This window comes from Phytophthora cinnamomi (genome assembly GCF_018691715.1).
Source record: "Phytophthora cinnamomi strain GKB4 chromosome Unknown Contig118, whole genome shotgun sequence".
Taxonomy (NCBI): domain Eukaryota; phylum Oomycota; class Peronosporomycetes; order Peronosporales; family Peronosporaceae; genus Phytophthora; species Phytophthora cinnamomi.
The window spans coordinates 104,013-127,988 of NW_027151051.1; the positions used below are offsets into that span (position 1 = coordinate 104,013).

Below are 23,976 nucleotides of genomic sequence, written 5' to 3' on the forward strand. Positions count from 1 at the left end.
AATACTTGATTTAGTTAATTATGTCAATAATCTGTGTTCGGTCCACGTTTAATCCGGCGTGGAGCCAACAAGATTTGATGGTGTCGGCGTCCAGCGCATTCCACGCGTTGCTGCACCACGGAGGGCTTCCGCGTAGAGGCGGCCTAGGATCATCAGCATCCGCCCAGATATGGGCACATGCTCCTGCTCGGCGTACAGCACCATCTCGACGAGGCAGGAGTCCAGGGCCACCATAGACGCCCGCGACACCTTCTTGCGGCAGCGAAAGTCGACCGCAATGCGCTTGAGCGAGCTCTCGTTGTCCAGGATCCTCTTGACGGAGGATTTGCCCGGCGCCTTGTCCAGTACAAACTTCTCCCGAGCCCATTCTCCTAGCGCCGCGAGGCTCCACGTTGGCTCGCGGGTGCGCATTGCACAGAGGTCGAGCTGTTGCTGCTTGGTGAGGCGCATTCTCCGTGCTTGCCGCTCCATCTTGTTCGTGTCAAATTCGAATTTCCCGATTCAAAACCCAGCTCTGCCAGCAGGCCCAGCTGGCCAATGGCGATGGCCAATGTCAGTGCTTCAAGCTCTTACCTCTAGAATAGCATAATATTAGGTTTTTAAGGTTATAGGATGACACCCGTTCCTTATTCACGCCCTCGTCTGTACGTGTATGTGTTTTCCAGCCGTTCCTCTCCTGTGATCACGTGGGATCGGCGAGGGCAATCCGCTGGTCCAAAACCGATTGTAATCAAGCCTGTTGCGTTGGCAGATCCGGTGCTGAATCCCATAGCGGCTGTGGCAAATCTTGTGCACTGGCAGACTCCCACACACTGTGTTCGCGGTAGATAGCCGATGGAGCAAATTTTGTTGTACGTAGAACTGGTTCTCAAAATAGTCCCCCGTACTATGGCGACCGTAGCATGCGAGGACAATGCCACGATGCAGTAGCTACAGTGGCAAGTATGCAGGACGACGCCTAAAAGAATGATCGTAGTATCCCAAACAAGTTATATCTGATTTAGTACTCCTCTACATCGATGCCGACTCTACTAGACCAGCGTAGATACCGTTCAGCTGCAGCAGCTCCTGGTGCGTGCCCTGTTCCGCAATCTTCCCTCCACTCACCACACAGATCTTGTCCGCGCGACGGATGGTTGACAACCGGTGAGCAATGACAATTGTCGTACGCCGCTTCAACGCCACCACCTTGTCCAGAGCCTCCTGCACCACCTTCTCGCTCTCCGAGTCCAAGGCACTCGTCGCCTCGTCCAGCAGCAAGATGTTGGGGTTCTTCAGGATAGCACGAGCGATGGCGATACGCTGCTTCTGGCCGCCAGACAACTGCTCACCCTTCATGCCCACCTGCGTGTTGTAGCCGTCCGGGAACTGCGTAATAAAATCGTGCGCGTTGGCCATCTTCGCAGCCTCCTCGATCTCCTGCTGACTCGGCTGCTCCGCCAGTCCGTACGCGATGTTCTCCGCAATAGTGCCAATGAACAGCGTGGGCTCCTGACCCACCAGGCCGATCTGGCTGCGCAGCCAGTTCAGGTTCAGGTCCTTAATGTTGTGGCCGTCCAGCAGCACCTCGCCCACCACGGGGTCGTAGAACCGCTCGATCAGCGAGATGATAGTACTCTTACCACCACCGCTCGGACCGCAGAACGCCACTGTTTGGCCAGCTTCAATGGTGAGGTTGTAGTTCTTGAGCACGTTGATTTCCGGGCGAGTGGGGTATCGGAACGAGATGTCCTTGAACTCGAGACGACCCTCAACCTTCATCGGACGGAAGCCGTCAGAGTTAAACGAATCGATGGGGGCGACTCGGTCACGGATAGCGAAGATAGTGGATCCGGCCTTGAACGCCTTGGGCGCATCACCCAAGAAGGTTGAGGCGCTGCTGACGATTTGAATCGACATTGTGATGGCCATCAATGTTCGCATCATCTCGGTGAATCCAACGGTACCATCGTTCACCTTCTTGGCGCCGAACCAGAAGATGAGCGCGTACGTCGCCATCATGATGAAGGAGCTGAAACCCAACGACAAACCATTAACCTGCGCCTCCTTGCTGCCTTTGCGAAGCGGCTCGGCCAGGAGATCGTCGAACACGTCTACAGATTTCGTCTCGATGCCCAGAGCAGCCACAGTGCGAATGTTGCTGAGAACTTCGGACGCGTGAGCTCCAGGGATGGCCAAGTCGTCCGAGATTAAGCCGCTGTTCTCCATCTGCTTCATGCGAGCAACGTGGCCGAAGAGCAGAAATGGGATCAGCGCCACCATGATGAGGGACAACAGCCAACTACCGAATCCGAACGAGATCACAAGAGCAGCGATCAAAGTGAAGACAGCCTGGAACGCGCGGGATTGCGACTCACCAGACAACAGAGAGACCTTGGTGGCGTTCGTGGCGAGGTCGGCAGTCAACGCACCCGTGGCGTTCTCCTTTTCATCGAAGAAACCCACGTTTTGGCGGCACAATCCCCTGAAGTTGACGTTACGAAGACGTGTGGTGATCTTCTCCTCCATGAACTTGAAGCAGTAGACTTGCATGAACGTAGAGATGGCCACCACAACTGCGCCGACGAGGTACAGGATGCCGTACAGCTCCACGTCGTTGTACAGTGTCGTTAGGTGTGAGCTGTCACCGGAACTTTGATACTCTCCATACTGCTCAGTCATAGACGTGATCATGCCCGTAACCAGCAGAGCTGACGCCGGCATGGAAATCCCAGCCACGCACGTACCAATAAGCCCAACGATGAAGTAGTTCACCTCGAGTTTGTTGAGCTTCAGCATGTCCATCAGGCCAAACGGTTTCTTGTCCAAGAAGTTCTTCTCCACAGCGCGCACCGAAATGTTCGTCTTCGCCGATACGCCACTCAACGTCCGTGTCAGCTTCGTACTTGCCAATTCGTTCTCCGCCTCACGCTTCTCAGCCTCCTCCTGCTCCTCCTGCGAGCGCAACTCCTGGATGCGATACATGTTCTGGTAGATGCCGTGCTCGATCTGCAACAACTCGTCATGAGTGCCGCTCTCCACAATGTGGCCCTCGTTCAGAACCACGATCTTGTCGGCGTGGCGGATCGTGCTCAGACGATGGGCGATCACCAGCGTCGTCATTTTCGTCGTGGCCATCAGGTCGTTCAGCGCAGCCTGCACGATCTTCTCGCTCTCGTTATCCAACGCACTCGTGGCCTCGTCCAGCACCAAAATGTTCGGCTTGCGCACGATGGCACGGGCAATGGCGACTCGCTGCTTCTGACCGCCAGACAGAGACACACCCTTCTCCCCCACCAGCGTGTCGTACTGCTCCGGCAACGACATGATGAAGTTGTGCGCGTTCGACAGTTTGCACGCCTCGATGGCTTCGTCACGGGTCACGTTGTCGCCTCCCATGGCAATGTTCTCGAAGATGGTGGTGGCGAACAGCACAGGCTCCTGCGACACCATGCCGATCTGCGAGCGCAGCCACTTGACGTTCAGGGTCTTGACATCCCGGCCATCCAGGTAGATCGTGCCGCTGGTCGGGTCGTAGAACCGCTCGATCAAGGCGATCAGTGTACTCTTGCCGCCTCCACTGGCACCTGCGAAGGCCACCGTCTGACCAGGATCGATACTGACGTTGTAGTCACGTAGGATCTGTGCGTCGGGACGGCTCGGGTACGTGAAGTTGACGTTGACCGCCTCGATCTTGCCTTCGCAAGACTCAGGGATGATACCCTCATCCTCCTTCTCGGCATCAATAGCACTCGCAGTATCCAGAATCGCGAACAGTTCCTCGGCAGCACCCGCAGCCTTCGAAACTGCAGTCACGTTCGGTGAGATTTGTGCAAGTGAAAAGGTTCCCATTAGCACGCCAAAGAACGCCGCGAACACGTCTGCGGGCGAGGTGTTGCCCTTGGACGCCTTCCATCCACCATACCAGAGACCAACCGAGTACATGACCCAGATATTAGCCAAGAACATAGCAAACACCGCGGACGACATCTTGTGTAGCGCGATATTCTCCTTCTCGGCCTCAAAAACTTTCTTCTCAAACTTTGAGATCGCCTTGTGCTCTCCATTCAATGACGCCACAGTACGGATCGACCCCAACGTCTCCTCCGCCACGGAACCCGCCTCCGCGTACACCTTCTGCGCCCAGTCGGACTTGATGCGCATCGTCTTGATCAACCAACTCAAAGAAACAGTCATCACCGGCATGACACAGGCCATCACCAGCGTAATATCCCATCCACGGGCGAAACCAATGATAAAGCCCACGAAGAACTGAGTGGTGAAGCGAAACGCGTCGCCGAGCTTCTGTCCCATGCCGTCCTTAATCCTCACAGTATCACCCGTCAACCGACTCGACAACTGCAGTGCATCATTCTCATCGTACCAACTGATGTCCATGTACAGCATGTGCTTGAGCGCTTCGCTCCTCAACGCCTTCATCTGCCTCTCTGCGCTGTAGTAGAAGGCCACGTAGGAGATGTAGTCCGTGAAGAACATGAAAACTGCGATGTACAGATAGTCGAGAGCCGCGCTGTTCACCGTGTCCATGTCCACGGGCGTGGTGGAGAACCCCGTCAATACATTGCCGAACACGATGGCCATGAGCGGGAACAGTGCACCGTTGGCCCCCGTCGTGACGATACCCACCGCCAGCAGAACCTTGTCGAACGTGGTAGCGTAGCGATACAAGTTGGCGAACTTGAAGGAGGTGGGGCCGTCGTGCACGATTTCGTCTCGGAGGTTGGGCTCCTTGGTGCTGGACTCGCTGCTGGTGGCCCCATCCTTCTTGGTTTTGGCTGGTTCACTGACGTCGACAGCTGCGGCGCGAGGCGTTTCCACCTTCTGGTACGAGATGTCGTCCAAGTCGGACTTGTCCAAGCTGGGCATCTTCCAGGCGAATTACTGTAGTGTCAGCGACTGCAACGGGGCTCTAAATTTTAAACTGCAATCGGTGAACTTCTTCTTCGTCGTCTTGGTTGGCGCTTGGGTGGGAGCCGGCGACTTGCAAAATGAACGACACGCACGATGTGCGGGGCGTTGTATTTGACACAGCAACAGGACGACGAGCTGATAGCACATCAAACCTGTCGAAGTTGTTACCGGATTTGGCAACGGGATTCATAAACATCGGAATGAGTTTATTCTCGCCCTGTGGCAATCGAGCTGATTGCCCCGAGGTACTGTACCGCGTGCATCTGCGAAAGAACGCGACGATGCTCATGAGGAGGAATTAAATGCTAGGAAATGCAGGGCGGAAGAGCATTGGGGAGACTCGGAGGTTTGGATGGCTTGGGTTCCAAGTGAAGTGCCCTTATCCTGGCTGATTGTGAGGCGGCGAAGTGCAACTTTGGCGTCAGCAAACCGGAAAATAATCGCGAGTCGGCAGGCGCGAAGCAACGGCGTCGAGCCGACAGCACAATCGCCATGAGCGGCGATACGCATCACTCAGAGCGATCGTTATTCGTACGGGGGACGGAATGTGTGCGCTTCTCAAAGATAGACAGCAGGTAAGAAGCACAGGAACGGGGCTCTGAATCCCAAAGCGCTGCACCGGATCCGTCAACACGCAGGATATGATTGCGAACGGTATTGGGCCAGCGGATTGCGATCGCCAATCCCCAGGCGATCACTGGAGAGGGACAACCGGAAAATTCCAGTCTAGGTAGCAAATTTTGTTGTACGGAGAACTGGTTCTCAAAATAGTCCCCCGTACTATGGCGACCGTAGCATGCGAGGACAATGCCACGATGCAGTAGCTACAGTGGCAAGTATGCAGGACGACGTCTAAAAGGATGATCGTGATCCTTAGTATCCCAAACACGTTATATCTGATTTAGTACGCCTCTACATCGATGCCGACTCTACTAGACCAGCGTAGATGCCGTTCAGCTGCAGCAGCTCCTGGTGCGTGCCCTGCTCCGCGATCTTCCCACCACTCACCACACAGATCTTGTCCGCGCGACGGATGGTTGACAACCGGTGAGCAATGACGATCGTCGTACGCCGCTTCAACGCCACCACCTTGTCCAGAGCCTCCTGCACCACCTTCTCGCTCTCCGAGTCCAAGGCACTCGTCGCCTCGTCCAGCAGCAAGATGTTGGGGTTCTTCAGGATAGCACGAGCGATGGCGATACGCTGCTTCTGGCCGCCAGACAACTGCTCACCCTTCATGCCCACCTGCGTGTTGTAGCCGTCCGGGAACTGCGTAATAAAATCGTGCGCGTTGGCCATCTTCGCAGCCTCCTCGATCTCCTGCTGACTCGGCTGCTCCGCCAGTCCGTACGCGATGTTCTCCGCAATAGTGCCAATGAACAGCGTGGGCTCCTGACCCACCAGGCCGATCTGGCTGCGCAGCCAGTTCAGGTTCAGGTCCTTAATGTTGTGGCCGTCCAGCAGCACCTCGCCCACCACGGGGTCGTAGAACCGCTCGATCAGCGAGATGATAGTACTCTTACCACCACCGCTCGGACCGCAGAACGCCACTGTTTGGCCAGCTTCAATGGTGAGGTTGTAGTTCTTGAGCACGTTGATTTCCGGGCGAGTGGGGTATCGGAACGAGATGTCCTTGAACTCGAGACGACCCTCAACCTTCATCGGACGGAAGCCGTCAGAGTTAAACGAATCGATGGGGGCGACTCGGTCACGGATAGCGAAGATAGTGGATCCGGCCTTGAACGCCTTCGGGGCGTCGCCCATGAAGGTGGAAGCACTGCTGACGATCTGGATCGACATCATAATGGACATCAGCGTCCGCATCATTTCTGTAAAGCCAATCGTTCCGTCATTGACCCTTTTGGCTCCGAACCAAAAGATGAAAGCATACGTCGCCATCATGATGAAGGAGCTGAAGCCCAGCGATACGCCGTTGATCTGAGCTTCCTTGCTGCCCTTCTGGAGGGGCTCTTCCAGCAATTCGTCGAAAACTTCAGCAGATCTCTTCTCGATACCCAAGGCAGCGACAGTTCGAATATTGCTCAGCACTTCGGACGCGTGAGCTCCAGGGATGGCCAGGTCGTCAGAAATCAAACCACCTCCTTGCATTTGTTTCATGCGTGCCACATGGCCGAACAGCAAGAAAGGCGTGATGGCCAACATGATCAGTGACAGCAGCCAACTACCGAATCCAAATGAAATAACGAGAGCAGCAGCCAACGTGAAGATTGCTTGAAACACACGTGCTTGTGAGTCACCAGACAGCAAGGCGACCTTGGTAGCGTTCGTGGCGAGGTCGGCAGTCAACGCACCTGTAGCGTTCTCCTTCTCGTCGAAAAAGCCAACGTTTTGGCGACAGAGTCCCTCAAAATTGGTGTTACGCAGGCGAGTGGTAGTCTTCTCTTCGATGTACTTGAAACAGTATGTCTGCATGTACATGAACGTCGCGATCACAGCAGCACCAACAAGGTAGAGGATGCCATACAACTCCACCTTATCATACAGTTCACTCAGGTAGGACCTGTCACCGGTACTCTGGTACAATCCATACTTCTCCGTCATCGATGTTATCATTCCTGTGATCAACAGGGCAGATGCTGGCATGGCAATACCCCCCACGCACGCACCGATCAGTCCGATAATGAAATAATTGAATTCAGGCTTGCACATACGCGCAATATCCATCAGGCCAAACGGCTTCTTGTCCAAGAAGTTCTTCTCCACAGCGCGCACCGAAATGTTCGTCTTCGCCGATACGCCACTCAACGTCCGCGTCAACTTCGTACTTGCCAATTCGTTCTCCGCCTCACGCTTCTCAGCCTCCTCCTGCTCCTCCTGCGAGCGCAACTCCTGGATGCGATACATGTTCTGGTAGATGCCGTGCTCGATCTGCAACAACTCGTCATGAGTGCCGCTCTCCACAATGTGGCCCTCGTTCAGAACCACGATCTTGTCGGCGTGGCGGATCGTGCTCAATCGGTGGGCGATCACCAGCGTCGTCATGTTCGTCGTGGCCATCAGGTCGTTCAGCGCAGCCTGCACGATCTTCTCGCTCTCGTTATCCAACGCACTCGTGGCCTCGTCCAGCACCAAAATGTTCGGCTTGCGCACGATGGCACGGGCAATGGCGACTCGCTGCTTCTGACCGCCAGACAGAGACACACCCTTCTCCCCCACCAGCGTGTCGTACTGCTCCGGCAACGACATGATGAAGTTGTGCGCGTTCGACAGTTTGCACGCCTCGATGGCTTCGTCACGGGTCACGTTGTCGCCTCCCATGGCAATGTTCTCGAAGATGGTGGTGGCGAACAGCACAGGCTCCTGCGACACCATGCCGATCTGCGAGCGCAGCCACTTGACGTTCAGGGTCTTGACATCCCGGCCATCCAGGTAGATCGTGCCGCTGGTCGGGTCGTAAAACCGCTCAATCAAGGCGATCAGTGTACTCTTGCCACCTCCACTGGCACCTGCGAAGGCCACCGTCTGACCAGGTTCGATACTGACGTTGTAGTCACGTAGGATCTGTGCGTCGGGACGGCTCGGGTACGTGAAGTTGACGTTGACCGCCTCGATCTTGCCTTCGCAAGACTCAGGGATGATACCCTCGTCCTCCTTCTCGGCATCAATAGCACTCGCAGTATCCAGAATCGCGAACAGTTCCTCGGCAGCACCCGCAGCCTTGGAAACCGCAGTCACGTTCGGCGAGATCTGCGCGAGGGAGCCCGTACCCATCATAACACCGAAAAACGCGGCAAACACATCCCCAGGCGTCGTGTGCCCGTGAGAAGCTTTCCACCCCCCGTACCACAGACCAATGGAGTACATGACCCACACGCTCCCCAGAAACATGGAGAACACCAAGGACGTCATCTTGTGCAGGGCGATGTTCTCCTTCTCGGCCTCAAACACCTTCTTCTCGAACTTCTGAATAGCCTTGTGCTCTCCATTCAGCGACGCCACCGTTCGAATCGACCCCAGCGTCTCCTCCGCCACAGATCCAGCTTCCGCATACACCTTCTGCGCCCAGTCGGACTTGATGCGCAGCGTCTTGATGAGCCAGCCCAGCGACACCGTCATGAAGGGCATGACACAGGCCATCACCAGCGTGATGTCCCAGCCGCGCACGAAGCCGATGGCGAACCCCACGATGAACTGCACCGTGAAGCGGAAGGAGTCGCCGAGCTTCTGGCCCATGCCGTCCTTGATCTTGACCGTGTCGCCCGTCAGGCGGCTCGAGAGCTGCAGCGCGTCGTTCTCGTCGTACCAGCTGATGTCCAGGTACAGCATGTGCTTGAGCGCCTCGCTGCGCAGCGCCTTCATCTGGCGCTCGGCGCTGTAGTAGAACGTGACGTAGGAGATGTAGTCCGTGAAGAACATGGCCACGGCGATGAGGGCGAAGTCCAGCGCCGCCCTGTTGACCGTGTCCATGTCCACGGGGATGCTCGTGAAGCCCGTGAGCACGTCGCCGAACACGACGGCCATGAGCGGGAACAGCGCGCCGTTGGCCCCGGCCGTGAGCACGCCCACGACCAGCAGCAGCTTGTCCAGCGGCGTGGCGAAGCGGTACAGGTGCGTGAACTTGAAGGACGTGGGCCCGCCGTGCACGATCTGGCGGCGCAGACTCGGCTCCTTCTTCGAGTCGGCGCTGCCGGACTCGCTGCTGGTCTGCGGCGGCTTGTCGACATTGACGGCCACGGCAGCGGAGGCGCGCGGCGTCTCGGCGCGCAGGTACGCGGCGTCGCTGTCCAGCTCCGACTTGTCCAGGCTCGGCATGGCGGCGCTTGCGGGACTGGCGGCGAATTGGAAAGTGAGCGAGCGATGCCGCCGTTAGTTGCACCAGGACCATCATTCTGGGTGGTGGCCGGGCTATGCGCCGACCTGCGATCTTGAAAGAAGGCGGCGTTGGGAGGACCGTGGGGCTGTATAAAGGAAGCCTGCGAGAGGTCATAGTGGTGGTGGTGGACTGCAGCTGAGGTTGTTGCTGCTGGGTGCCGTGGTTGACACGATGATAGCGTTGTTGCAGGCTGCCCGCTGTTGTTGCAGGCTGCCCGCTGATGAGATGGGGGACAGCGGCGCGACTGGAGCGAGTCAAACGCTTGGTGAAACGACATGGACAGGCGCGATGGGCAATCAAGCGGGGTAAGATCCGTGCGTAAACCACACCAAGTATCGGCTCAGAGAGGTGCTAGCCTACGTTGGCTCGCAGCGATCGCCAGGCGCTGGAAGCACTTGGCTGTCCAGTGCAATCAGCCCGTGCGGCTGTCCGGTGCGGTCACAGCAAAGCGGCCACGCTGCCCTGGAATCGAGGCCCCGGATGCCCCCAACGGTCGGCGAGTACCGTGCAGGTGTCAACTTTCGCCGATATAATCAGCGCGACACTCGCGAACAGACGGTGTCGATGGCATCAAACAGCGGTTTAAAAAGGTATATTTATGTTGACAAGGTTTTTTAAATAGTCAATTAAAGATCGGATGAAACGGGTATGGAAGGACATGTGATGCGAAAGGTTTTCGGCGTCATCAAAACGGCCAATGACGCGTGAGTAAGCATGCGTTCTCGAAGGTTTTGGATGCATAGTGAGAGCAAGTCAACGTTCGTACCGCCTCGCCATCAGGTCTGACAGGTTCAACCGCACACATTCCGACAGTACTTTGTTTTGATGTGCAATTGTGGACAAAATGAATTGACTGCTGTGCCATCGCAGCGAAGTCACAGTCTCGGTCTTTGCTAGCAGTAGGGAATGCACGCGCGCCACGCAAGCATTCCAGCCACGGGACGAGAAACGAGACCGCTGCAGCTCACTCCACGTGTCGATCGCTGCTGGTGCTGGTTTGTTATCGTTGTTGCTCTCTGCACCTTGTCCAACCCATATGTAGCACTTGCGTCTGTGGGACGAGCACAGCTCCTGCTACATGACGTAGGGCCGATTACGGGACGCCAGAGCTCTTTTGACCTCATTTGACCTCGACACCTCCTCTTCATATCGCAAGAGCGATACCTTGTATAATACCCCAACTCTCTAGCAAGCACGCGCCCCAGTCGACGGCTTCGTCTTGCTAATTTGTGGCGGAGGCCCCGGTACTCGTCATCAAGAACGGCATGTAACCCGAGTTGTGGATGCAGCACCACCATCCGTCTGCACCACCAAAACGATCTTGAAGCGTCACTCAATCCACCTGCAACCAATCGTGGGTTCAATCCTCGCTAATCAAATTAAACCTCTCATCCCCGGGGTTATATTCCGCCAACCCCACTCCAAAACGCTCATCCAGCCACCCAACCATGCCCGCTCGCCGCTCCGCCCTGCGCGTGGTGTCGCTGCTGCCGTCCGCGACCGAGAACGTTTGTGCGCTGCTGTCCGCCTGCCAGTCCCTCCCCTCCTGCGCCCCCGTCCCGCAGCTGGTGGGGCGTTCGCACGAGTGCGACTTCCCCGCCTCGGCGCTGCATCTGCCGGCGCTCACGGCCGCGCGCACGGCCTTCACGAGCTCCGCCGACACGCACAGCCAGGTGCGCGAGGCGCTGGCCAGCGCGGCCTCGCTCTACCACCTGAACGCGGCGCGGCTGGCGGCGCTGCGGCCCGACGTGGTGCTCACGCAGAGCTCGTGCAAGGTCTGCTCCATCGACCTGGCCAGCGTGCACGCGGCCGTCGACAGCGACAGCAGCAGCAGCAGCAATAGCAATGACGTCAGCTCGCACCAGTTGGTGCAGGCCGATGGCATTGCAGCAGCAGCTGATGGCTGCGAGCTGAGGCCGGGGGACAAGTTGACGCGGATCGTGACGTGCAACCCCACGAGCCTCGAGGACGCGCTGGTGCTGCAGTTCCGGCAGCTCGCGGACGCCCTGGGCGTGCCGGAGGCGGGCGAGGCCATGGCCCAGGAGCACTGGGACAAGCTACAGCAGTTGAAGCAGGAAGCTAGAGGCTTTGTGGACGGGAGGGGCGCACAACCGAGGGTTCTGATGGTGGAGTGGCTGGAGCCGCTGTTCCTCGGCACCAAGGGCTGGATGCGCGAGATCGTGGAGGCTGCGGGGGGACACGTGGTCGAGGAGCTGAAGACCGGGGAGGAAGTGGACGTGGTGGTCGTGGCGCTGTGCGGACTGAGTCTGGACAAGACGGAGACGGAGCTGCTGGAAGGACGGGTGGGGTCCTGGTGGACGACGCTGCTGGCGGGCGACAAGGCGCCCAAGGTGTTCATGGTGGACGGAACGTCCATGTTCACGCGACCGACGAGGCGGCTGCTGGTGGCACTCGAGTGGCTCGTACACGCACTGCACGAGCCAGAGGGCAGTTGGATGAAGGGCTCAATGTTCCCATACAAGCTCTTCGACTCGTCGCTGGTCGGGAGCGACGCCAATGCTGAGAAGACCAAAAGCGCGGAGATGTTGGAGATCGAGGAGCTGCATCGCGCGGCGTGCAACAACAAGCAGGCCATGTACACGGACCCGGCGACGGGCTACTCCGTGATGACGGCGTATATTCTGAAGGAGCGTCAGGTTTGCTGTGGCAACGGCTGTCGCCACTGCCCCTACGGCCATGCCAACGTCAAGGACCCGTCTCGTCGCAAAAACACACTTGCTGGCAATGTCTTCCTGCAGCCGCGTCGTCGCTCTCGCGGTTTCGCGAAAAGGTCCCCGGGCGGCCAAATGCTCTGGCCGGAGGGCGCCGATGCTGGCTCCGGCACCAATAACGACCTCGTGGTGATGTTTTGGAGCGGCGGTAAGGACTCGTTTCTGGCGTTGAATGCTCTGTACGAGTCATACGCTGCTGAACACAGGGCTATGCCTCACGTGGTGCTCCTCACAACGATCGACCCAAAGACAAACGTGGTCCCTATTCAAAGCATATCCTCCCAGACCATTGCAGCTCAAGCCGAGGCGATGGAGCTCCCGTTATGCCTTGTTGCCGTGGGACTTGGTGATGAATATACGATCGCTCTGCAGACCGCGCTCCGTGATATCCCGGAGCAAATGAAGCGAAAGAAGAAGTCCAGCAAGGCCCACGAGCAGAACGGAGACATGGCCCCCAGCATTTCTTCCCTTGTGTTTGGAGACCTCCACCTGGAAGATATCAGGGCTTGGCGTGAGCACACATTTGGCCAAGACTACAAGTTGCGCTTTCCTGTCTGGAAAAAGGAATACGCGACGGAGCTGTTGCCATCGCTCGAACGCCTCTGCTCCAAAACGGGGGCCAAGATTTACTTCTCGAGCGTCGACAAGGATCAGTTGGCCGCCAAGGGAATTGGTGCGGAATGGCAGGTGGGCCAAGAGTACGACTGGAAACTAGTCCAGAAATGCAACAAGGCTGCTGTCGATGACGACAAGCATGTCGATCTCATGGGCGAGTGCGGCGAGTTCCACACATGTGTGAAGTTCCCAGGCATGGACTGAAGGGAGGCCTACAGAGTAACGGCTCACTCACTACATATTCAACGACGGCTTCCACAAACAAACTAGCTCGTTGTATGTACGCACTCAAGCCTATACTAGACCCTAGACATCGTATCAAGCAAGGACTATTTGCTTGCCAAGCTTTTGTATTTCATACAAAGTCGGGCTTGAAATGATTGCATACGCTGATCACAGATGCAACCTGTTGAGAATTTGATTATTCGACGTTCGCGTACCAACGAGACGATTATTCGACGCCTCGGAAAGGTGTTCACCGTTCGTAAGGTTAACACATACCGCTTGGAGTGGCGCGACTAAATGCCTCGATCAATTGAAATTCGCCGACTACCCTTCAAGCAAAACCCAGTGTGACACGTTCATTCGCGCAGTGACAACCATGCTCGCGATGACGGCGTGCAGAAGCCCCTTGAGTCGTTGCTGTCGATGTCGGTGGACTACGTACGCATTTGGACAAGACAAGAGACAACACCATGAAGGGGCCGAGTGTTCGTGATGAACTAGCGCCCAATAGCTCCACCTCCTTCAAGTTCCTTCATTTGTACCGCTACGCTACGCCGCTCGACAAGGTTCTGCTGGTGGTTGGAATCATCACGACGGGGTCAACGGTGCGCTGTTCCCGCTCATGGCTATTGTGTCGGCAATGTATTGGCGGGATTCACGACTACGCCGGTGGACATGGGCGCAGTAAACAAGCGGCGTTCAACTATCTGTACATCACCATCTTCATGTTCTTGACGGGCTACTTCTCCTACGCGGCCTTCTACTACGCTGCGGAGAGGCAGATGAAGGAGGTCAGAAGTGAAACGCTCACGCACATGCTGTACACGGACATCAGTTGGTATGACGCGAACGACGCAATGCCGTTGTCGAATCGGTTGACGGGTGATGCGGTGAGGATTAAGGATGGCATGGGCCACATGCTCGGAGACTCATTTCGATACTCCATTCAATTTGCCGAGGGTTTCGTCTTGGATTGCGTGGTTGGGTTATGACGCTGGTGATGTCGGCCGTTATGCCTGCCATGGATCAAGATGTTCACTTTCATATCTGAATCCGCGCAGAAGCTGTATGCTGAAGCTGAATCGGTGGCGGAGGAGACATTGGGCTCTATCCGCACTGTGGCTTCATTGAACGGAGAGGAGAATGCTATCGAAAAGTTTTTGACAAGGCGGAGACGGAAAATATCAAGTTGAGCAAGCTGGTCACAGCGGCATTGGCGCTGTTCCTAGCTGGCATGTGGGTTATGTACTCTGTTGGCCTCTGGTACGGTGGATGGAAGGCCTCAAAAGGGCAATCGACGCCAGGAGATGTTTTTGCTGTCTTCTTTGGCGTCATGATGGGAATAAGCTCCATTGGACGAATCTCACCGAATGTGATTGCGGTTTCCAAGGCTGCGGGTGCTGCCGAGGAACTGTTCGCGATCCTGGATACTGCGAGTGCTATTGATGCCGAGAAGGAGGACGAGGGTATCATCCCTGAGTCTTGCGAAGGCAAGATCGAGGCGGTCAACGTCAACTTCACGTACCCGAGCCGTCCCGACGCACAGATCCTACGTGACTACAACGTCAGTATCGATCCTGGTCAGACGGTGGCCTTCGCAGGTGCCAGTGGAGGCGGCAAGAGTACACTGATCGCCTTGATTGAGCGGTTTTACGACCCGACCAGCGGCACGATCTACCTGGATGGCCGGGATGTCAAGACCCTGAACGTCAAGTGGCTGCGCTCGCAGATCGGCATGGTGGCGCAGGAGCCTGTGCTGTTCGCCACCACCATCTTCGAGAACATCGCCAAGGGCGGCACTGTGCGGTGGAAGCTACGCACGAGGCAACTGCTTGCAGGAAGGAGGCAAGTTGCAGGCAAGCAGGACGGGATCAATTGGCACTGATAAAAATGTGTAGACCGGACCAAACGTCCCGGTGCTGCGCTTTTGATCTTACGTAATCGTCCCACTTCATAGATTTCGAGGGCGAACACTCATACACACCGGGATCATCTAAGTGCTTCAACCTAAACGTGCTTCCGCCTCCTCTCGCCGCCCAAGCTCGCCGCAGATCTCACCCGTCCACATCTCGGTTAGCTTCGAGCAAATCGGGTGGTCGACATCCAGCGCGAGACTAGCGAAATCTGTCACGTGCCCCGTTTCTAACACCAAAATGTGACCATCATTTCGTACAGTGGTATCCGTGTCAAGTGAGGGGGTCAAGTTTGCTCGACGGACGCAACGACCAATTCATTCGGCAAATTGTGGCGTCGGGCGCAAGCGGATTCAGTCTCCATCCCCAGTCTACAGCCCCCAATCCAAGATGCCGCCGCCCCATTCTCCGCTCCAGGCACCATACGCCGCCCTCGCGACGCCCAAAGCCGCCAAGAGCCCAAGCAGCAGCAGACGCAGCTCCGTCTCCTCTGCGCCTGCCACGCAGGACGCGCCGCTGTTGGCACACGACGACTCGCTGTCGTTCCTGGCGCTGTACCGCTTCGCCACGCCCGCCGACAAGCTGCAGCTCGTGCTGGGCGCCGTGATGGCCGGCGTCAACGGCGCGATCTTCCCGTGCATGGCGCTGGTCTTCGGCACGGCCATCAACGCCTTCGCCCAGGCGGACGGCGGCGTGGACCGCGACGCCGTGAACCGCGCCGCGCTCTACTACTTCCTGATCGCCGTGGCGCTGTTCGCCACCGACTGCCTGGCCTACATCCTGTTCTGCAACTCGGCCGAGCGCCAGATGAAGTCGCTGCGTGGCCAGGTGTTCGCGCACATGCTCTACATGGACGTGAGCTGGTACGACCGCAGCGACGCCTTCGAGCTGTCCAGCCGCATCACGGGCGATACCGTTAAGATCAAGGACGGCATGGGCCAGAAGCTCAGCGACTCCATCAAGTTCACGTGCCAGTTCTTCGTCGGCTACATCATCGGATTTGCACGCGGCTGGGATATGAGCCTCGTCATGGCTTGCGTCATGCCCTTCATGGTGCTCTCGCTCAAGTACATGGTGCGGCTATTCCGCAAGCGGGCGGTGCTCTCGCAGAAGATGTACGCCGAGGCGGGCGCGGTGGCGGAGGAGACGCTCGGCTCCATCCGCACGGTGGCCTCGCTGAACGGGGAGAAGCGCGCCATCGACAAGTACAATGAGCGGGCTGTGCTGGTGGAGACGGGCAATATCGCCATCTCCAAGCGCTCGGCGTGCGTGTTCGGCTGCATGATGGGGAGTATCTGGCTCATGTACGCGGCGGGGCTCTGGTACGGCGGGTCCAAAGTAGCGAGAGCAGAGGCATCGCCCGGCACAGTGTTTCAGGCCTTCTTCGGCGTGTTGATGGGGACGATTTCGCTCTCGCAGATCTCGCCGAATATCACTGCTGTAGCTGAAGCGAAAGGAGCTGCGGCTGCGATTTACAAGATCCTTGATACGAAGTCTGACATCGACGCCTCCAAAGAGGAAGTTGGAGAGAAACCTGACTCCTGCGCTGGACGCATTCAAGCCCTCAACGTCAATTTCACCTACCCAAGTCGCCCCGATGTACAGATTCTCAACGACTACAACGTCACCATCGAACCTGGCCAAACTGTCGCCTTTGTTGGTGCCAGTGGAGGCGGCAAAAGCACTCTCATCGCGCTGCTCGAACGCTTCTACGACCCAAACAGCGGCTCCATTCTGCTCGACGGACGTGACATCAAGACGCTGAACGTAAAGTGGCTGCGCTCGCAGATCGGACTCGTGTCACAGGAGCCCGTGCTGTTCGCGACCACCATCTTCGAGAACATCGCGGCAGGCGGAGAAGGAATCACTCGTGAGCAGGTCGTGGCAGCGGCAAAACTGGCCAATGCGCACACATTCATCATGTCGTTGCCGGAGCAGTACGATACGCTGGTGGGCGAGAAGGGTGTATCACTGTCCGGTGGCCAGAAGCAGCGCGTTGCCATTGCTCGGGCGATCGTGCGTGAGCCGACGGTCCTGGTGCTGGATGAGGCTACTAGTGCCTTAGATGCGGAGAGCGAGCGTGTCGTGCAGGCTGCGTTGAACGATTTGATGGACAAGACGCACATGACGACGTTGGTGATCGCTCATCGGTTGAGCACGGTTCGTCGCGCGGACAAGATTGTTGTTGTGAATGGCGGTCATGTTGTGGAAGAGGGCCCTCATGATGAGTTGGTCAGGATCGAAGATGGAATTTATCGCAAGTTGTACACAATTCAGGAAGAAAAGGCACAAGAAGAAGCCGAAGCTGCGGCGGCACTAATTCAAGTTGGCATCGATACTGACATGAAGATGGTCCGGAAACGGAGCAACAGGTCGGTTGGGAGCGACCGGTTTGTCGATGACGCCGTGTTGAAAGAAGTCAATGAGAACGAACCGCAAGGCAAGTTCACGATTGTCGACGCGTTGGAGTTTAGCCGACCAGAGCGCAAGTTTTTCGTCACTGGTTTGCTTGCTGCAGGCGTAAATGGGTTCTCAATGCCGTGCTCGGCAATTTTGATCAGCGAAATGGTTGCAAGTATGACGACTGCATACACCAACTATCAAACATACGGCCTTCACTCGTACCTGGACCACCTCTCAAGCGACGTTAGGGTATATGGGCTGTGCTACATTGGAGGCGCAGTGCTTCTGTTCATCACGAACGCAACACAAAACTTTTGTTTCCGATACATGGCTGAAAAACTGACATCAAGGCTGCGAGGGATTCACTTTTCAGCACTTTGTCGCCAAAATATCGCCTTCTTTGATGACAAGAAGAATGCCACAGGGCCCTCGCTGCTGATTTATCAACAAACGCTACGAAAGTAGCGATGATTTCGGGAGATTCTCAAGGACGTGTTGTGCAGGCAGCGTTCACATTCGTTGCGGCGCTTGTAATTTCCTTTACGACCGGCAGTTGGTTACTTACTCTGGTGATGCTCGCCGTTTTCCACTCCTTATCATCGGGCAAATGATCAGGATGCGGCATGTTCGTCACGGAAATGTGTTGTCCGACGAACTGGCGGACGTTGGAGCGCACGCATCTGAGGCGCTCACCAATATCCGAACTGTCGTTGCGATGGGCATGGAGACGTCGATGACTGACAAGTTCATGGATTTGCTCGAGGAACCTTTGACAAGTGGACGTCGTGAAGCGAGATTGAACGGAGTAGCGCTGGGGTTCAGCTCCTTCATTGTATTCGCGACGTACTCGCTCGTCTTTTGGTACGGAGGAAAGTTGGTCGACGGTGGTGATATCACGTTCGCGAAGCTCATTCGCACACTGATGGCAATCATGATGTCAGCTCAAGGTGTTGGCAGCGCTGCGTCATTTCTTGGCGACTCTGATAACGCTGTGAAAGCGGGTAAGGCAATCGTTGCAATCAAGAATCTGGAGCCGCCGATCGATTCCTTCGATGAATCTGGTCTTCGGCCTATTCACTTCGAGGGCAAGATTGAGTTCAAGAACGTCAGCTTCCGATACCCCACCCGACCTGAAGTCACCGTCCTCCGCAACTACAACCTCACCATAGAAGCTGGACAAACGGTCGCGTTCTGTGGTCCAAGTGGCGGTGGCAAAAGCACTTGCGTCTCGCTCATCGAACGTTTCTACGATCCTGTCGATGGTCAAGTTCTCCTCGACGGCATCGACACCAAAGAACTCAACCTCAACTGGCTGCGCAGTCAGATCGGCCTCGTCGGACAGGAACCCACGCTCTTCATCGGCACCATCGCAGAGAACATCGCGTACGGACTGACGGATAAACCCACCCAACAGGACATCGAAGAGGCCGCCAAGATGGCCAACGCGCACGGATTCATCACCAAGTTCCCGGACGGCTACGACACGCAGGTGGGCATGAAGGGCGAGCAGCTGTCTGGCGGCCAGAAGCAGCGCATCGCCATTGCGCGAGCCATCTTGAAGAACCCCAACATTTTGCTGCTGGACGAGGCGACGAGCGCTTTGGACTCGGAGAGCGAGAAGGTGGTGCAGGAGGCTCTGGACAAGGTGGTGGCGTTGAAGCGGCGTACGACGATCATCATCGCGCACCGGTTGTCCACTATCCGCAAAGCGGACAAGATCTGCGTGGTGAGCGGCGGCAAGATCGCTGAGCAGGGCACACACCAGGAGCTGATCAATTTGAAGGGCATCTACGCAAAATTGGTGCAGCAGTCCGCGAATTGAATGGATTGAGAGCGTCTGTGAATAATAATGAAGAATGTGATAATGTGCTGGCATATATGTATTGAAGCTTGATCATGATGTGGTTGTGGGTGCTGCAAGCTAATAAATGTGCAAACGAGCCTAAAAGTAACTGCGAACTTCGCAGTGCGAAGACTTTTGCCATGCTTAGGTATACACAACTTGCTTTTACTTCGGCAATGCGCACCACACGCTGGCGGCAGAATGATTGCTGTAGTCGCAACCACTGACACGGTTAGGATTACCACAGTCACTTTGAGTCAATTACCCTATCACTACTAATCCACTGAAACAACATATAGAATCATATGAACATTTGCCTCAGTCCGGCACAATCATATCTTAACTCAGTGCGTATTCCGCCATAAGCATTGTGTACAACGACTAGGCGGCATCACAGTTGTCAATCCCGCAGTCGTTCAGTCACTTCCAAACTCCCCACCACACACACAAGTCCACCCAAAGCTTCACCAACCAACTCTTCCAGCCTCATAAACCACGCGAACCACCCGCAGTTCCTCACCATGGCACCTCCTCCAGTCAAAACGGACGACATGGAAGCACCGACCACCGACTACAGTCAAGTGGTGACCCCCACTTCAACTGCCAAAGCCCCAACCAACTTCAAGAAGGACCCCGCCACCAGTGAACCTGAACATGACGACGACCAAGTACCGGAGACCGATGCAATCGAACCGAATGAGACCGTCGCGTTCTCGCAGTTGTACCGGTACGCCACCCCCACGGACAAGGCCCTGCTGGGTCTGGGCGTGGTCATGGCCGGAGTGGGCGGTGCTCTGTTCCCGTGCATGGCGCTCGTGTTCGGCAACGCCATCAACTCGTTCGCCCAGCCGGACGGCGGCGTGGACCGCGACGCGGTGAACTCTGCAGCCTTAGACTTCTTCCTCATCTCCGTTGCACTGTTCGTGACCGACTACTCGTCGGGGGTGCTCTTCGCCTACACGGCGGAACGGCAGATGAAGGAGTTGCGAGCTGAAGTGCTGAGGCACTTGCTGTACCTGGACATCAGTTGGTACGATAAGATCGACCCGCTGCAGCTTTCGAGTCGACTGACGGGGGACACGGTCAAGGTCAAGGACGGCATGGGCCAGAAGCTCGGCGACTCGGTCCGGTTCACCTGCCAGTTCTTCGCCGGCTATATCATCGGCTTCGTGCGCGGCTGGGACATCACGCTCGCCATGTCCTGCTTGATGCCCTTCATGGTCGGATCCATGGGCGTCCTGCTCAAGATCATGCAGAAGCGAGCGGTGCATGCGCAGCAGATGTACGCGGAGGCCGGCGCGGTCGCGGAGGAGACTCTCGGGTCCATTCGCACGGTGTCGTCGCTCAACGCCGAGAAGCGAGCGATCACCAAGTACAATGACCGTGCCTCGGCCGCAGAAGCGACCAATATTCAGGTCGGGAAGCTCTCTGCGATCGCCTTCGGGTTCTTCATTGGCTGCGTTTGGCTGATGTACGCCGTCGGGCTATGGTACGGCGGATCGAAAGTCGCGCGCGCCAAGGCCACACCTTCGGATGTGTTCCAGGCCTTCTTCGGGGTTTTGCTGGGAACGATGTCACTTGGCCAGATCAAGCCGAACCTTTCAGCTATCGCAGAGGCCAAGGGAGCCGCCGCACAGATCTACAAAATTCTCGATACTCCATCGGCTATTGATGCTTCAACCGAAGACGTTGGCGACAAGCCCGACTCGTGTGTTGGACACATTCAAGCCCTCAACGTCAATTTCACCTACCCAAGTCGCCCCGATGTACAGATTCTCAACGACTACAACGTCACCATCGAACCTGGCCAAACTGTCGCCTTTGTTGGTGCCAGTGGAGGCGGCAAAAGCACTCTCATCGCGCTGCTCGAACGCTTCTACGACCCAAACAGCGGCTCCATTCTGCTCGACGGACGTGACATCAAGACGCTGAACGTAAAGTGGCTGCGCTCGCAGATCGGACTCGTGTCACAGGAGCCCGTGCTGTTCGCGACCACCATCTTCGAGAACATCGCGGCAGGCGGAGAAGGAATCACTCGTGAGCAGGTCGTGGCAGCGGCAAAACTGGCCAATGCGCACACATTCATCATGTCGTTGCCGGAGCAGTACGATACGCTGGTGGGCGAGAAGGGTGTGTCACTGTCCGGTGGCCAGAAGCAGCGCGTTGCCATTGCTCGGGCGATCGTGCGTGAACCGAAGATCCTGGTGCTGGATGAGGCTACTAGTGCCTTAGATGCGGAGAGTGAACGTATTGTGCAGGCTGCGTTGAACGATCTGATGGACAAGACGCACATGACGACGTTGGTGATCGCTCATCGGTTGAGTACGGTTCGTCGCGCGGACAAGATTGTTGTTGTGAATGGCGGTCATGTTGTGGAAGAGGGCCCTCATGATGAGTTGGTCAGGATCGAAGATGGAATTTATCGCAAGTTGTACACGATTCAGGAGGAAAATGCTCACATAGAGGCTCAGGCTGCAATGGCGGATCCCGTTGATGATAATTGCGTTGAGAGCCACATAGTCCGAAGTCGACGACAAAGCAGTCGTTCTGCTTATGATGATGAAGCTGGTCTCAAAGTGTTTGGTACTGAGTCCTTAGAAGACACAAGCTCGTCGAAGTTCTCGATTTTCGATGCCATTGCCTTCAGTCGACCGGAGCGAAAAGCTTTTGTGTCTGGGATCGTAGCATCCGCGATTATGGGTTGTGCTCTGCCTCTTTCAGCCGTTCTGATCAGTGAGCTGGTAGTGACGATGACTTCGAAGTATACCGAGTACCAGGCTTCACACGATAAATCTTCGCTGGACGATCTCAAGCACAACGTCATGGTCTACGGACTGTGTTACATTGGTGGAGCGATGGTAGTATTCACCAGCGCCTTCGTGCAGAATTACGCCTTCAAGTACATGGCTGAGAAGCTCACCTCTCGCTTGCGTGATATCCATTTCACTGCACTTTGCCGCCAAAACATCGGTTTCTTCGACGAGAAGAAAAATGCTACGGGTGCTTTGACGGCAGATTTGTCGACAAATGCGACCAAGGTTGCTTTGATCTCTGGCGATTCACAAGGACGCGTTGTCCAAGTTATATTCACGTTTGCGGCGGCGCTGGTGATATCCTTTTCTCTCGGGAGTTGGTTGCTGACGCTGGTGATGCTGGCGGTGTTCCCGTTCCTAATCATGGGGCAAGCTGCGCGTGGAAAACACATGAAAACTGCTGGCGGTTTATCGGACGAACTATCAGAAGTCGGTGCTCACGCTTCGGAAGCTCTTAGCAACATCCGCACGGTGGCTTCTCTCGGCTTAGAGAAATCGCTTTCGGGGACTTTTTCGGATCTGCTTCAAGAACCGTTGACTCGTGGTCGTCGGGAAGCTCATGTCAACGGTTTTGCTTTGGGTTTTGGCTCCTTCATCCTCTTCGCAGCCTACGCGCTCGCATTCTGGTATGGTGGTAAACTCGTGGATGACGGTGACATCACGTTCAAACAGCTCATGCGGACTCTCATGGCCATCATGATGTCTGCTCAGGGAATTGGAATGGCTACAACCTTCATCGCGGATTCGGATCATGCTCTCAAGGCAGGAAAAGCGATCGTAAGCCTTCGCGACCGAGAACCTCCGATCGATTCCTTCGATGAATCTGGTCTTCGCCCTGCTCACCTCGAGGGCAAGATTGAGTTCAAGAACGTCAGCTTCCGATACCCCACCCGACCTGAAGTCACCGTCCTCCGCAACTACAACCTCACCATAGAAGCCGGCCAGACGGTCGCGTTCTGTGGTCCAAGTGGCGGTGGCAAAAGCACTTGCGTCTCGCTCATCGAACGTTTCTACGATCCTGTCGATGGTCAAGTTCTCCTCGACGGCATCGACACCAAAGAACTCAACCTCAACTGGCTGCGCAGTCAGATCGGCCTCGTCGGACAGGAACCCACGCTCTTCATCGGCACCATCGCAGAGAACATCGCGTACGGACTGACGGACAAACCCACCCAACAGGACATCGAAGAGGCCGCCAAGATGGCCAACGCGCACGGATTCATCACCAAGTTCCCGGACGGCTACGACACGCAGGTGGGCATGAAGGGCGAGCAGCTGTCTGGCGGCCAGAAGCAGCGCATCGCCATTGCGCGAGCCATCTTGAAGAATCCCAACATTTTGCTGCTGGACGAGGCGACGAGCGCCTTGGACTCGGAGAGCGAGAAGGTGGTGCAGGAAGCTCTGGACAAGGTGGTGGCGTTGAAGCGGCGCACGACGATCATCATCGCGCACCGGTTGTCCACTATCCGCAAAGCGGACAAGATCTGCGTGGTGAGCGGCGGTAAAATCGCTGAGCAGGGCACGCACCAGGAGCTGATCAACCTGAAGGGTATCTACGCGAGACTCGTCCAGAAGGCAACGTCGTAGGGGGTTAGTACCTAGATGAATTTGCATATGCTGACTTTCTAAATGATACCCATCCGTAGATTCTGCTGCTGCTTATCATTTTTTTGATGGAAAACTTCAC

General features: G+C 56.3%; 7 protein-coding genes across 7 annotated transcripts; 4 read left to right on the top strand and 3 right to left on the bottom strand.

The window, feature by feature from the left end:
• Positions 1-48: 48 nt before the first annotated feature.
• IUM83_19826 (Homeodomain-like DNA binding domain-containing transcription factor) lies at positions 49-450 on the bottom strand (the record flags this gene model as incomplete). Its single annotated transcript, XM_067944894.1, has 1 exon — positions 49-450. The coding sequence occupies one exon, from the start codon at positions 448-450 to the stop codon at positions 49-51; it is 402 nt and encodes a 133-aa protein (XP_067781302.1).
• A 561-nt stretch (positions 451-1,011) lies between these two features.
• IUM83_19827 (ABC transporter B family member 2) lies at positions 1,012-4,866 on the bottom strand (the record flags this gene model as incomplete). The annotated part of the gene is made up of 1 exon (XM_067944895.1): positions 1,012-4,866. The coding sequence occupies one exon, from the start codon at positions 4,864-4,866 to the stop codon at positions 1,012-1,014; it is 3,855 nt and encodes a 1,284-aa protein (XP_067781303.1).
• A 957-nt stretch (positions 4,867-5,823) lies between these two features.
• On the bottom strand, positions 5,824-9,684 carry IUM83_19828 (multidrug resistance protein ABC superfamily; the record flags this gene model as incomplete). The annotated part of the gene is made up of 1 exon (XM_067944896.1): positions 5,824-9,684. The coding sequence occupies one exon, from the start codon at positions 9,682-9,684 to the stop codon at positions 5,824-5,826; it is 3,861 nt and encodes a 1,286-aa protein (XP_067781306.1).
• Positions 9,685-11,193: 1,509 nt separating this feature from the next.
• Positions 11,194-13,296, top strand: IUM83_19829 (ATP-binding Cassette (ABC) Superfamily; the record flags this gene model as incomplete). Its single annotated transcript, XM_067944897.1, has 1 exon — positions 11,194-13,296. One exon carries the CDS (start codon positions 11,194-11,196, stop codon positions 13,294-13,296), a length of 2,103 nt encoding a protein of 700 aa, XP_067781307.1.
• A 2,324-nt stretch (positions 13,297-15,620) lies between these two features.
• Positions 15,621-18,098, top strand: IUM83_19830 (Multidrug resistance protein ABC Superfamily; the record flags this gene model as incomplete). The annotated part of the gene is made up of 1 exon (XM_067944898.1): positions 15,621-18,098. The coding sequence occupies one exon, from the start codon at positions 15,621-15,623 to the stop codon at positions 18,096-18,098; it is 2,478 nt and encodes an 825-aa protein (XP_067781315.1).
• Positions 18,099-18,240: 142 nt separating this feature from the next.
• IUM83_19831 (multidrug resistance protein ABC superfamily) lies at positions 18,241-19,455 on the top strand (the record flags this gene model as incomplete). Its single annotated transcript, XM_067944899.1, has 2 exons — positions 18,241-18,844; positions 18,929-19,455. 2 exons carry the CDS (start codon positions 18,241-18,243, stop codon positions 19,453-19,455), a joined length of 1,131 nt encoding a protein of 376 aa, XP_067781314.1.
• A 2,717-nt stretch (positions 19,456-22,172) lies between these two features.
• Positions 22,173-23,876, top strand: IUM83_19832 (multidrug resistance protein ABC superfamily; the record flags this gene model as incomplete). The annotated part of the gene is made up of 1 exon (XM_067944900.1): positions 22,173-23,876. One exon carries the CDS (start codon positions 22,173-22,175, stop codon positions 23,874-23,876), a length of 1,704 nt encoding a protein of 567 aa, XP_067781317.1.
• Positions 23,877-23,976: the final 100 nt, after the last annotated feature.